Source organism: Martes martes (genome assembly GCF_963455335.1).
Source record: "Martes martes genome assembly, chromosome: 3".
Lineage (NCBI taxonomy): Eukaryota > Metazoa > Chordata > Mammalia > Carnivora > Mustelidae > Martes > Martes martes.
In genome coordinates this window covers 150,838,748-150,853,347 of record NC_137890.1, presented here as the reverse complement: position 1 = coordinate 150,853,347, position 14,600 = coordinate 150,838,748, and the positions used below count along the sequence as shown (strand labels likewise).

At 48.7% G+C, this 14,600-nt stretch overlaps 1 protein-coding gene across 1 annotated transcript in view; it reads right to left on the bottom strand.

The window, feature by feature from the left end:
• The window catches only part of NDUFA10 (NADH:ubiquinone oxidoreductase subunit A10), a 52,956-nt gene that overhangs the window by 28,417 nt on the left and 9,939 nt on the right, over positions 1-14,600 (bottom strand). Inside the window, exons 6-8 of the mRNA XM_080798540.1 lie at positions 13,682-13,761; positions 8,962-9,016; positions 7,247-7,332 (exon numbers count right to left, since the gene is read on the bottom strand). Of these exons, the coding sequence (XP_080654666.1) occupies positions 7,247-7,332; positions 8,962-9,016; positions 13,682-13,761 (221 nt within the window). The remainder of the gene's footprint in view (positions 1-7,246; positions 7,333-8,961; positions 9,017-13,681; positions 13,762-14,600) is intronic.

Here is a 14,600-nt window from a genome sequence, read left to right as displayed (position 1 = left end):
TGGCCAAGGCCAGACCCCTGGCAGCCGGGGAAGACAGCCACGGTCAGAACGCCCTGATCTGATCCTGGGCCGGTGCTCCTCAGGCCCCTCCTGCCGAGGACCTCGGTGCCCTAAGAACATGCGGCAGGTGGGATGAGAGGAAAGCAGGAAGAGGCACATCCTGAGGGTCACCGGGACAAATGAGACATCTCTCATACACGGATTCATAATCTGGCAACAAATATCACCCCCCCAGGAAATGCGGCCTGGGGAACTGTCTACGTGCCCAGGGATATCTCTGTGGATGTCCACAGGCACACAGCCAGCTACCAAGAGCAGGGCTCACCTGTCAGCCCCCCTAGTAAGCTGGGCTTACTAGGGCGCACCAAGAACAGGGCTCCCTGTCAGTCCCCCTAGTAAGCTGTTCACACAACAGACTTTGGCATGCAGGTGCAGAGAACACATAAGTACGCATCCCTTTATTGTTAACACAGAGAATTATTCTTTTCATACAGATAATTTTTAAAGTGATCTCACAGTAAACCATTTCCTCTAAAAGCGAAAATTAGTGTTTTGAAATGTTAACAGATGTCACGGTGGAGCATGATTTGGTTTTCTCAGTAGTTTGAAAACCCTACAAAATTCTGGAAAATCCCTTACGAACTTGTTGGCCCCGGAGCCAATAGGTGACACACAGAGCGACAGCGCCCTCTATGCCTCATCTGGCTGAAGTACAGTTTACATGCCCCCCCACCCCCAATACACCATCTCTTTCAACAAATATGCTTCCAACTGTTTCTGAACATTAAAAAAATAATCTGCTGCAACTGTCTACGACTTGTTTAAGCTCAGCTAAACCACTGTCTCAACGTGTCACCATGAGCTCAAGCGGTGACTGCTGGGATGAGCCTAGGGTGTCTTGTCTCCTGTAAACGCCAAGAGTGGTAACCTTCCATCAACCCAATTACTCAGGATTGAAGATAAGTAAGGAACAGAGACGAAAGGGAAGCATTTTATGACCCAGGGAGCAAAACACAGAGAAAGAAAACATTCTGTTCACAAAGCACTTAAATCTAATTGAGGAGAATTCAAAAACTGGCTGAGGATAACATATCCTCTTAACATCAGAAGCCAAAGTGCCCGAAGAAGATGATGAACTGTAGTGGGGCTTGGTTCACAACACAGGGCAGTAGGCCCCATATTCTAAAAGAGTGAGGCAGGAAAAGACAGAAAAAACACCGAGTAAATTATGTCTTATGGCTCACACTGGTTCCCAATTGACAGAATGTCTATCCTCGCTCCTAAAACATGTCCATAGTCCACCTGTCAGCTTGTCCCAAGCCGCAAAGTTCTGTTTGAACACCACACTCTGATACCAAACTCGTACCCCACCAACTGCAGCCCTGGGATTTCCTACTATAAGGACCTCATCCCAGAGTCACAAGAAACAGAAGCCTCCATAATGAAGCAAACAGGGCGAGCGGGAGGGCAGCCCAGGCTCTGGGGAAGTGGGAGGAAGGGGCCCAGAGCCCCGCACACATGAAGCCCTGCCTGGTGACCAGAGTCACCAACCCAGGAATGAAATGAACCAAGGCGGGCGCCAGCCAGTAAGTTAGGGAGTACACACGGGAACACAAAATGCTATCCAGGCTGACATGTACAGTTACCGTCTCTCAGCATAAGCGCACATGTAATTACACACCAGCATACGTAACTGAGATGGAACAAAAATGCTCGAAACCAATAATTTGGTCAGGTTCTAGACGAAATGAGTATAACTGGTAAATGGCATGTTTACAGTAATTATCTTAGAAAACTGGGCATAATTTTCATTTGAGTCCCCCAAATTAAGAAATGGCACTCACATGAAAATAAACACAATTACTGCTGCACACGGTTATGAAATACCCAGGGCACAGGGGCAGGGGAGTGATGGACCATGAGAAGGAGCGGACAGACCGTTTACAGCAAAATAAAACAGTGAACTGAATGCTGTAATCTATAATCTTGAAGGGAAGTACTGAACCGTTCTCTGTGAACCGACAACAATAAAACTAAGTAACCACTAAAATCAGGATCTTAAGATTATCATTTTGGACACAGTTTGGAATCAAATGAACACACATTCCAGACTGTGTTTAGAACTCGACCCTGTTTCGGTGGAACAAGTCAGCAGGCCCCTGGCCTTGGTGGGACGGCCTGGCACGAGGACAACCACCTTCTCACACGCTCCCTCATGTCTGCGTCCAGCAGTCACTGACATGAACAAGAATCACATATAAAGCCTGGCGAAGTGAAGAGAGAGTATTTGGGGGGAAAAGAGTGAATACAGCCAGACTTAAGCTAGGATTTTTAGACAATTACTGGGCAGGTAGGGGAGGAAACAGATTCAGGAAGAGGGAGAACCAGATGATCAGGACTCTGAATTACTTTGCAGAAATGAAATTTGGATTGATAACTAAACAAGGGTAAGCCACTGAAGGATCCAGAGTGAAGGGAAAAGAGCTCCACTGTGACATTTTTATGAAAACTAGCCTGTTGGGTATGTGCACACAGGACGAGCAACAGGAAGAAATAATTAATGGCAGGATAAAGATCAAGAATGAGAGGACCAAACCTCAAAGACAACAAAAGTTAGGAAAGAAGAGGAGAGGGAGAGAAACTAGTGGGGACAAACACACAGGCCTCAGAGTGTTACTCAGGATGTGCGGGTAAGAGGGCCAGCCAGGAAAGGAGGGTCCTAGAAGGAGGTGACGAGCCCACGAGGATCCAAGCCTGAGCTGCTGGGAGGAGGGGAGACAGCAAGGTTTGCACGCTGGGCCGCAGGGGGATCACGGTGGCCCCTCCTCACCGAGCAGGTCAGCACTCCTGAGCCGCGGCTTCCCCAGCTGTAAGGTGAGGGGAGCCCCCACTGGGCAGGGGCACTGTGGCATCAGGAAACATTTCTGGAATGCCTTCTGGACACAGTGCTGACACTGTAACCATGATTCATTTCAGGCTAATACCCTGAGCCTTTAGACCTAGAGGCAGACACTACACGGCTGCTGAAAGGGGCTCCAGCAAGGTTCAGAATGCACCATATATATCTCATTTAGGTCAGTTTACGAAAACATTTGTACAGAGCAGCATCTAGACAAAAAAAGTGAACCAGAGCTTTCAAAAACAGACTTCCAGTTTCAGGTGCAATAAGGAAAGAGCTTGAAAGTCATCACTCCTGTCCCTCCAACAAGAACACATCCTTGCAAATCAACTTCTGGTCCCGGAAGAAGAGCAGATAGAGAGAGGAAACAGGTGCTCTGCTTGGAGGTCCCGGCCCTACCTGGGAGGTGACAGAGCTGGGGGACGTGGACTGTGACAAGCACACGGCGAGAAGTGCAACTGCTCTGCCAGGGGAGAAGATGGAATCAGACGGAGGCTCAGGTCCAACCAGACAAGGTGGGAGAAAGAAAACAAACAGCAAATGTAACAAACAAAAAACCTTCCCTGAGAGACACAGTAAATGTTAATCCACATACATCAATGTTCCTTTTAAATGTAACTGTCCACACATGGCAATTAAGACACAGAGACGGTTAGAACAGAAGAAAACACGGGCCTTGAATCTATGTGGCTCCAAGACACCCACGGTAAGCAGACTCGGGTCCAAAGGGAAGGGATGGAGGAAGACACCCACACGAATCAAGCCAGAACAGACAGCACCCATTCGGACATGACAGACTGCAGAACAGGAACATCATCAGGGAGGCAGCAGGGCGCTCTGTGGCGAGGAAGGGGTCAGTTCTCCATGAAGACATACGACAGCACAGCATCAAAGTACATGAGGCGACAACACAAGTCAGTGGAGACAGGGCCACGTGCTCCTACAGCTAAGACCTCGCCATCCCCCGCTCACGGACAGACCCCATGGGCCAAGAAATTGGGGGGGGGGGGCGTGCACGAGAAGAACACCCCCACCCGCGACACAGCCTGGTCTCCTAACACTAGCAGAAAGTTCCACTCAACGGCAGGAGGCGAGTTCTTCTCCTGCCCGACCAGGGCATGACTCTAGATGAAAGCACACCCGAGCATGTCAAGTCCCCGCGCCCAGGCAAACACACAGACGGCAAGCACAGCTACTTCTCAGATCACTAGCACCCTTAAGCAGGAGGGACACCAACAGCACCGACAGACGGCACGTATGGAGAAGACCTGAAATCGAGCACCTAGGCCTCTGAAAAATAGTAATGATAAAAACTAGAGCAGGAAACAGACTGAAAAAGAAAAATATAGAAATTCAAGAAAACAAAAAGCTGGTTTTAAAAAAAGATCAATAAATGTGAAGAAAAATTCATGAAGGACAAATAAATGGGCAATAAAAACAAACTATTTGAAGCTCAGTGTTTATAAAATGTAAAGTAAAGCAAACACTTTTCTTTGGCATCAAAATCACAACTGTCTGTCTGCTTTTTGTTTGAACTTCATGGTCTGCATAGGACTTCGGGAAAACGGTCCAGCTGGCAGACCAGCATGTGTTTTCCTAAGAACAGTGCTCATGCAAGGAGACCTGTACGGTGTGTTTGCACGCCTGCACCCAGTGTGCTCAGCTTCACTCCCAACGTGGAGCAAACTCAGGTGCGACGTGCCAGAACCACAGGGAGCGGGATCCAACCCCAGAGTGAGCCGGTGGGACTCTGATCGCTAGTCTGCTGGCCTCTACCACTGTTTCTATGCTCCCTGCCACCTCACCCACGTCCCATCTCTCACCATCACACTCACTCACTTTTGTACACTCTTCTCGCTGATCCCGCTGGGCTCCAGAGCTCTGCCTCCTCCCTGCCGACACTCGGGCAGCTGCAGCAGCGGGAGGCTGCTCCCCTTCCACCAGATGTTAGTGCCGCCACCCTACCCCGCTGTCCATAGCACACTCCCGGCCCATTCTCCCCACGCCAACACCCAGACAACACTTTCTACCTTTCCTCCCTCCTCAGACATTCAGCCCACCCATCCCCTCCACTGCCACCTGCGGCTGATGACCCACTTCCCATCACTACAAAGACAAAGCAACCATCAGGGAATGTCTACATGCCCAAGGCACAGCCCCACTCACCCAATCCCTGCCCACACCCCTCCGTCCTGTCAGAAGCACGGACTGCCACGGAACACCAGGCCACGTCTTCAGAGGCCACTCCAGGCCTTCCCCAAACCCCACAACTGTAGGATCTTTCCCATGTGCTATTTCTTCCATCTTAACCCTAAAACCAAAAAAACTGCTAAAATGACTAAAATTTTAGGTCCTACTTTTAATAACAAAATCAACAGGTTCAACATGAGAAATTCCTGAAATCTATGGACTCTGATATGTTGACATAAGGGTGCATCCAAACGCAGAGAAATGAGCATGTCAGTTTCAAAAGAAACGCCATGAGCTCGCAAACTCCCCAGCAAACAGGGAAGCTCTGGCCCTGGGCACCCGCTCGGGCAAAGCTTAGCCAATGGGCTGACAGGCAGAGTGGTCACCAGGCAGGATGGACACTCTCCGTGGGCTCAACACTCACACTGGTGCTCCTCAAAACTGACACAGCGCAGCCAGTGTGTGTCCAGCGTGGCAGAACAGAGGCTGATGCTGAGCCTCTAGCACAGGCCGTTGCTGGAGACAAATGGGTAAGTCAGTGACACAGGGCCCCACCCTTCGTGGAGGGGGCAGCCACTGACCTTCACAGGAAGCTTCCATTTCCTGGGTTCAGATCTGCCCTTCTGCCCAAGACCTGTCTTCCAGAAGCCCAGCTCTCAGAAACAGAGCAGGCCCGAGACTGCGGTCTCCCTCGGCTGGCATCTGAGGCCTCAGTGTCTAATAAATGCTGCCCTGAGGCGGGGGCACCACACACTGGGCACCAGGGTATAACGTGATTTATGGGGAACACCTGCCTTTTTTCTGGAGGTCAGAACTTGAGCAGCTGCTAAGACCAACATGACCAGCACCCAATCAAAACCCTGGGCACCGAGTGTCTGATGGCTCTGTGGCAGAAAGACTGCCTAAGTGCATGTTACTGCTTTTCTTGGGCCCAAAGCAGCTCATTTGGCACATCCCTCATGGGAGGGAGCCTAGAGCGCCTGTGCCTGGACTGCTCCACATTTGTGTGCCTTTCTCCTCACTGACCAGCTGGGAATCCTCGCTGATTCCCTGATTTCCTTAGCCATGAGCACAACCATCTGCTGTGATTCCCGAGCCCTTCCAGTGAGTTCTCAAGTGTGGGGTTGGGCTCAGGGCCCCTCAAAACACACGGTGTTCTGGGTTGAATAATGTCCCTGCAAAATTCATGTCTGCTTGGAACCTGTGAATAGGATCTCATTTAGAAACAGAGTCTTTATAGAGAGAAGTTAAAATGTGATCACAGGGGATCAGCAGGAATTCTAATCCCATGACATGTGAATTTATAGCAAGAGAGAAATGTAGACACAGACGCAGACACTCCAGGAAGAAGGCCCCATGAGGACAGAGGCAGAGTGGGAGCGATGGGGCCACATGCCGAGGACAGAGGACCACCAGCAGCCACCAGAAGCCAGAAGAGGCAGGAAAGGTTCTTCCTCGATCCTGAAGAGCCGGGCGGCCCTACCAACATCCTGACTTTGGGCTTCTGGACTCCAGAACTAGGAGACTAGCACTGTGTGTGGCCACTTGCCATGGCAGCCCCAGGTCACTCACACATGCGGTCACCCACTCATGATGCAGCCTGTCCAAGGAACTCATGTTAGGGCTCAGGAGGTGTGACAGTGGCTCCATGCATGAGACACTCACTGTCTGACACAATTGGCCTCACAGAACAGTGAATGGTCCCCAGAAGGACGTCAAGGCACTAGCTGGGGAAAGCATTCTATTGTGTTTGCAAATCGGGGTGCTGCTCGGCCAGCGAACCAGCAACAGGATTTAATGCCCATCTCCCCAGCATCCTGGGCCTGGGGATGGGAGGACAAAGTGACCAGAGGAGATGAAAGCAGGAGTTTTATTTGATGCCAAATCCTCTAAATCTGATACAGTGCTTGGCTCATGGTAGAAGCAAAATATCTGTTGAATTAATACTGGCGATCAATTAACCAATCGTGAGTGGGAAGTGCAACAGCCTCTTTGAAGGGAACCGGAAGTACACCTCGTTATTGCTGGGACAGTTAACATCTCACTTGAAACAGAATTCTTTCAAACTTCTCCACATCTCTACAGCAGGCAAGGGCCCACATGCCAACACCCAGACCCTCGTCCTCTTGGGCTGGTTCCCCATGGCACTGAACTCACAGCATCCGCAGATGGTGAAGAGTGCGGTCGTCCTGCTCAAGCCATGGCCCTTTGTCATACTTGAGGTACTCGATGTCCTCTACCACCTGAAACAAAAACAGTTTCAATTTCATGTAGAGTCCCATTTTGAAAATTTAAGGGAGATAACATTTTAATACAGTATAAGCCACGAATATCTAGCAGGAACAATCAGCACAGAAATCAAAAAGAAAGGAATTCGGACAGATGGCCTTCAGGGAGGAAATGGGATTGAGCACTGACCCTCAGTGTGGGTGCCCAGCCTGGCAGACGCTGGGGTCGGGGTCGGGGGGGTGGAGCTGACCCTCGGCGTGGACGCCTGGCCCAGCTAATACACAGGTGGCGGAGAGATTATGTGTGAGGCTGAGAAAAGCAGCACAGGACGAAAAAACCATGAAGACTCGGGGAACCAGTGTCAGGGACAGACTACTCATTTCCTCCCTAGGGACTTCATTCCTGATCACAAGACCCAGCCTCTGAAAGCAACAAGAGAACAAGAAAATGAATCCACTTCCTAGAGAGATCCAATACACTGTTTCCAGCCCCATAGCGGCAGCCTGCAGTCCGACCTCCTGGGGGGCAGTCTTTTCAGATGCTTTCTGTCCCCAAACATGCCAAACTCAGGGTCCTCTCCTAACTTTCAAGAATTTGAGCCTGAACTCAAAACACAACAGTGTTACAGAGCAAATGCATTCTCCTACTCAGACATACAGCACCTGAACATCTCTCAAGGTGTGAAAATCTCCTAAATACAACCATGTCCCCAGAAACAAAAGCACGTGGGATGTAATCTGTCGGAGCAGAATGGGCCGCTGGCGTCCTCAGCGCTGTCCCAGCACCACAAAGGGACACAGCCTCGGGTGCTCAGGGACTGCGCTCCTCTCCATGGAGAAGACCTTCCTCCAGAGCTTTCTCCTGCTCCCGCACCCAGAGCCAGCCAGGCCGTCAACTCCACAGTGCTCTAGACCTCAACACCACCTAGACCTCAAACCCACATTGTAACACCGGCATTTTCTTCTAGGATTTTCATACCTTCTAGTTTGCTTTTTATAATTTACAATTAATATTTAAGATACAGGACTTTTTTTGTGTGTAACGGATGATTCACTGCCTCAACACCATTTAAGAAATAATCCATTTCCTTCTACTTCATTTTTTCTCTTTAAAGCTCTACCTTTACCAAAGTCAAGTCTCTCTCTCTCTCTCTCTCTCTCTCACACACACACACACACACACACACACACACACACACACACGTGTTTCTCCACTCTCTGCTCCTGTTCCATTACACCACGTATTAATTCCTGTAGTAATACTGCAGTGCTTTCATCACCATAATTTTGCAGTATGTTTTTGTATTTGGGAAGGCAAGTGTTCCTGCATTACTCTTTTTCAATTTCTTTTGGCTATTACTCATTAAGCTCTCTTGAAAATAGCACAAAGATTGACTTGAATTTTACAAAGTGCACTTACTAATGTACCTTCTACAATTTTAAGATCCTAGAAACTGAATTATTTAAATGAAAATCAAAATCTCATGCCCAGGGGAGTGATGGGCTGCCTTAGTGCCTCCTTGAGCTTATGAAATGCAGACATTTCTAAGACCAGTGGGAGCTGAATTGATTATCTGATTTATAAGAACTTTACGTATGAATCAAATTTAAGAATAATTATAAACTTCTCAGCCGATTTCTTACCTTCTCTGCATCTTGAGCTTCCCTTGCACTGTACTGTAACACCTCACATTTCTCACTGTAAGGAAAGGCAAGAAGAAATTCACGGTAAATCTTCTAAGCTTATAAACAAATGAGTATATAACATTAAAGTCTACCGCTACAAACATTAAAGCTGCCCGTTCTGAAGGGAACAGTGTGCTAGACACGTGCTGGCTCACGGGGCCTGAGAGGCTGAGGAGGACCTGCTAGCTCCTGGTGGGACAGTGACAACAGCAGGTGTATCTCCTGACTTCCCTTCTGGCTACCCCACCCCACCCCACCGCATCGGCACCAGAGACCAGGGGCTGAGGGGGACAGGGTGCATGGTCACCGCTGCCATAGGTTCATCACTGGACGTGGGCCCGGAGAACAGCCAAGTGGTGGAGGAGGAAGGACAAGGTACATGAGCTCCTCAAATCTAGGAGACAACCCAAGTCTGCAGCAGGAAGGCAACAGCCCAGTTCCCTTAGTCCTTGGCCCTTTGTCTAAACAATGAAAAGTCACAGCTAGGTCCTGAAAAGAAGGGGATGGCAGGATGCCCTTTCCAGCACTTCTGCGCATGCCCCACCACGCAGACGGCTGGCTGCCCGCCCGGGACATGACTGCAAGCCAACAGATGGGAAAGTCTGTACCTGACAGATGAAGGAGGCTGCCTCTGCCACTACCTCTAGACCAAACCATGGGAGACTTGAAGCCACAGCCCCGGCCAGAGATGAGGCTGCCCAGACTGGAGGCCTGCTGGAAAGCCCATCACTGCAGAAATGTCTGACCCCCTTCCCGCAGAGGGGACAGCAGAATGTCAAGGACAGACTTCTACTTCCCCCAGATCAGCTGCATGGCACACCCAATGAGATTACACAAGGGACACCCTCTCATTTAGGAGTCGATAGCACAGCACTCCCCTACTGATGGGGGGTAAATCCACAGATAGTCCAAGACCTTACAAGCTATGCTCAACCTGAAATCCACATCTGACCCTACACAATGGTATACAACTACACCAACCAGCAACCACCTTCAGCGGGCCACTGGTTTAAGGAACTCAGTTAGTAGCTAATTATTATGGACTCCTACAAATCCCCAACTTCTTAGGTGCTGTGCTTCAGAGAAGGCTACATTCTACAGTCAAAGGAAGTCATTTGACTAGATGACAGTTTCTTGGTGCAGCCCTATCACTGCATTTTTTGATTCACTAAAGATAAAAAAAAAAAAAGGTCAGAAACCACAGGCACAACGACAACGGCCCCATAAAGCCAGAAACAGAAGCTCACTGCACCTGCCCTCCTGGCCAGAGCAAGAACCACTCCTCATTCGAGAACTCAGCATCTTTCCTCCTCAAGCACCCACAGCCTCCCACTGTCACTAGAAAGAGAAAGGCACAAAGGGTAGTGATCTCCCTCCACAAGCCACACGAGTCAGAATTAAACCATGTGTGTAGGAGACAGAGTCGTGGACACTCCATGATAATCAAGGAAGGGCGGCTAGCATGGAAGCGTTATTGTCTATCTCATAGGAGTTTAAATGCTCACCGTGGATGTGGCATCCCTGGTGTGGCTGTCAGAGGCGTGAGCAAGACAGGTCAGGAAAGCAGTGACAGGTACCTCCAGCACACAAAATAGCACACTTGCAAAGCCCCTGGAGGTGGCAGGCACTGCGCAGCATGGGCCAGGGGACGAAGACAGGGCCCCTGCCCTCAGAGAATGTGAGACTCCAGACCACCTACTGAGAACAACTCACAGAGCCAATTTCACAGCCTAACATTTCCATCTCCCGTGTGACTCAGTTCAACGAACATTTGCTTCCCAGGTGTCTGTAATGAGCAGTATCCGACAGCAAGTGCCTCAGTGACAAAATGACAGAGGACACATCAAAGCCTCCTGCTGGGTCCCCACCCACCCCCCATTCCCGCTGGCTTGTTTCTGAAGGGAGACCGAAACAAAGAGGGTGGCCCACAAGGGTCTCAGAGATTCAGGGACACGATCAAGGCCTAAGGAGCGAACTCTAAGCTGCCTGATTCCCCCAGGCACACCTCTCCCAGGAACCCCTGGGTCTCCTGGGAACAGCAGCACTAACAGTGACATTATAAATGGAGCAGAGTAAATGTCTCTTTACGACTGTATACACAGATGTTTGCTAAACCCAGCTACAGCTCCACAATATAAGGTAATGAGGATAAAAAACATGTTCTCCAACAATTTTCAGCATAAATGTTGACAAAGCCAGAAAACACATATTCCTTTGGTAGTTCACTGTGCCTCGTAAAATCTCACAATACGACTTTGACCAAAGCTGCACCGTTCTTCATGCATTCAGAAAGGACGCGTAAGATGACAGTGTCCGGGTCACAAAAGAAGAGCTAACACAGGAGAGACTGGCTCAGCTGCAGGCGACACTAATCAAGCCCAGTAAATCTACTTTGCTTTAAATACTGACATTCAAGCTAAAAAAACACTTCTCTTATTCAATTTTGATTTTACTGATTAATTACTAATACTCTAACGATTTTACCTTCTAAGGTTAGCACTATAAACATGTAATATTTAACTAAATGATTTTAAATAACCAAACCCAGGAAACCTAAAATTGTTTCTGTGGGAAATACCTCCTGAATTCTAAAACACAAAGACTTACAAACTTCAGATAACCTAGTCATGATAGTTTCTTAAAATTGCATGTACAATTTGGCAGTTCTAGTCAAATCTCACAGTGAATTCCCAAGAGAAAACTTCGAGACACAAGTAGGTCACCAAGCCACGGCAGGACCCTGGTCTATGATTGAACACTTACATAACATGGGCTGCACAGAAACTTTCACACAGGTGCTCTTTTAAATGTGACAAATGACTGCCAACGTAAGTAGCTCCCAGAACAGCTTGAGCTATGAGAGTGGACAGACCGTGTATATTTGGAAGACAGAGCTGAGAAGAGAGCAGGACCACAAGGGGACAGACCAGTGCCTATGGTGTAATGAGTCTCCGTGGCAGGAAAACAGGTGACCTACAACTTAAAAAATCTTTACTATGCTATTCATTTGGAAAAATCAAATTAAATCCCACACATTCACCTGTCTGTCTATTGTTCTCATTCTACAAACTGCTGAGAGCAGGGCTCCACCGGACTATCCTGAAAGCAGGGGAGGGGACAGTCCCCAACACGTGTGGTGTCTTCAGGTGAGCTATAGTCTTCAGGTGAGCTACAGTCAGCAGTGCGACCATCAGTCGTGGAGAGGCACCCTCTCCTTCATGGCGACAAGCACACAACACCGTGCCTGTCCCGTTAGCGGCCACGTGCTACACGTGTTCCATGAAAAACTCACACCTACCCTAAGCACCTCTCCTTCCCTTCACCTTGTTCACCTGATGCCCCCCGAGACAGGACCACCAGAGCAAGAGGACCCCCTGGGCGCGCAGGGATGTAACCAGGGCAGGTATCCAGGCCAGAACAGAGACGATACAAGGGGCGCTTACGATGGCCGCTGAACATACTTCGTTATCAGGAAGCCCTCTAGGAGAAGTTCTTGAAAATCACCACAAAGTAAAAGAAAACTTCACCCTCACAGCAAGCCTGACTCAGGCATTATTAGCTAAATATTTCATTTGAGAATTTGTCAGAACGCCATCTCTCAGCTGAGGTTTCTATAGTCAGATCTCTAAGAGTTTTGGAACTGCCACCCAAGGGTCAACTATCTCCGTTTCTTCTGCTTATTCACGTATGTCTATACATTCCCCTGAGCACAGATTATGAAACCTGCTTTTTTCCTACACCTCTAGTCCTAAAAACAGAGCAGTCCAACAGGAAGACAGGGACCTACAGCTCACCCTGCTCTATCCTGCTGCTAGGAAATAGCTTAGCACAAAACAGATATGGGAACATACGCATCAATGCTTATGATTAAAAAAATTAGTTTTCAATTTACAAATCAAACTTTTCTTTCAAAGTTACCATAACTTACTTTGATTTTACTCACGCCTTCATACACTGAAATCTTAAGCAAAGGCATGAGATTTTCAGGCATCAAGGGGCTTAAGTTTAACACCGTTTAAGACAAGCTGCTAGAGACCTATAGGAAGAGATCAAACACCTCCTTCCAGTGGGACTCAAGGGACAGTGGGCCGGACTTCCCTCTCAGACACCAGCAGCCAAGGACTAGGGACGACAAGCAGACCGAGGGGAGAACATTTCCTTTGTGTTTTCAGGAAAGAAACAATGTAAGCAGGAGAAAGGAAAGAAACAGGAGGACCTGGTGGGATTTCATGTAATCCAAACGACCATTAAGAATAACTTTTAAAAGGATCTACAGAAATTGCTTGTCCTCCATGAATTCTCGGCACGGATTCAAGGAGCACTTTCAAATAAGCCTTTTAGGTAACCAAGAATACTCAGCTGCCACTTCAGGTTAAAACAAAGGAGTTCTCTGATGCTAACTGCCTGGCGTAGGATACAGCATGGTTTTACTTCTAGCCTCCAATGATTGTAGAAATAAAACAAAGAAGTATGGGCAAACTAAGCAAACCAAGAAACCAAAAATCCCCACCAATCAAGCTGAAATGTGTGCTGTCACTGCTGCTTATACAAACATGAGATTAAAACACTGCAGACAACATCCGCTGTAATAAATAGGAATGAACTTCCGGGCTGCTGGACACAGGGAACCATGTGTGGGGATGCCGCACCACAGTACTCAATCGCTCGCTTAGCTCACCTCATTTCTGGCAGGAAGGTCTTCTTGTAGGAGTTCTCGATGTCCTGCAGATAGGCGGAGGTAATCTTCATTTCATGCGGCTAAACAAAAGCAGAGAAAAACAAGCGGAATGTTTAGACTTTTTCTTTTACTTGCACACCTGTAAAAGCTGAAAACAAGCAACAAACATGGTTTTCTCGGAACAACTCCTGGGCGTTGCAGAGATGACAGGAAAGGGGCCTCAGTATTGGTCAGGGCCAACCTCGTTGTACCACAGCAGGGCACACACGTTTGCCCAGGGGATCCCGTGGCCTAACCTTTCACATGTTAAGGTTAAGACACACGCTTAGAATGGGAGCAGGAAGAACATGTTATAGTATACACATTCCGCCTGGCATGGGCTGTAGTGCACACACACAGAGCACACACACAAGCACTCATGTGCACAAATACCAGAGCCTGGCAGCTAAGACCATGACAATGAGGGCACTGGCCCATCTCTCCCCCAGCCTACCCCCTCCTCTCCACCACAGACTCCCTCCTGCCTTCTCCCTTGACTACTCGCACACCGCAACCACCTCTCCCACTTCCTGCACCACTCACCCCCCTTATCGCCTGAACTGTGCTCCACCAAATTCAGAGACCAAAACCTCCACATCTGAGCAGCCAGTCTCAGTACCTAAAACCTCTTACAGTTCAGCAATGCTACAGGCAAGTCATGTTATCTTCCACTTCATGTTTCTTCGTGGCACTGACTGACCTCCACCTGGTACCTTCCTTTGCTTCCCTGTTTGCTGCTGACCCTGCCCACATGCAATCCTACACTTGCATCACAGCGTTGGAAAGAAGACCTGTTCTGTCCCAGGAAAAATTACTCCATGTGAGAGTGGTGTCTGCAGACAAGAAATAGTCTGAGCAGCAGTGACACCTTCGTGCCCCG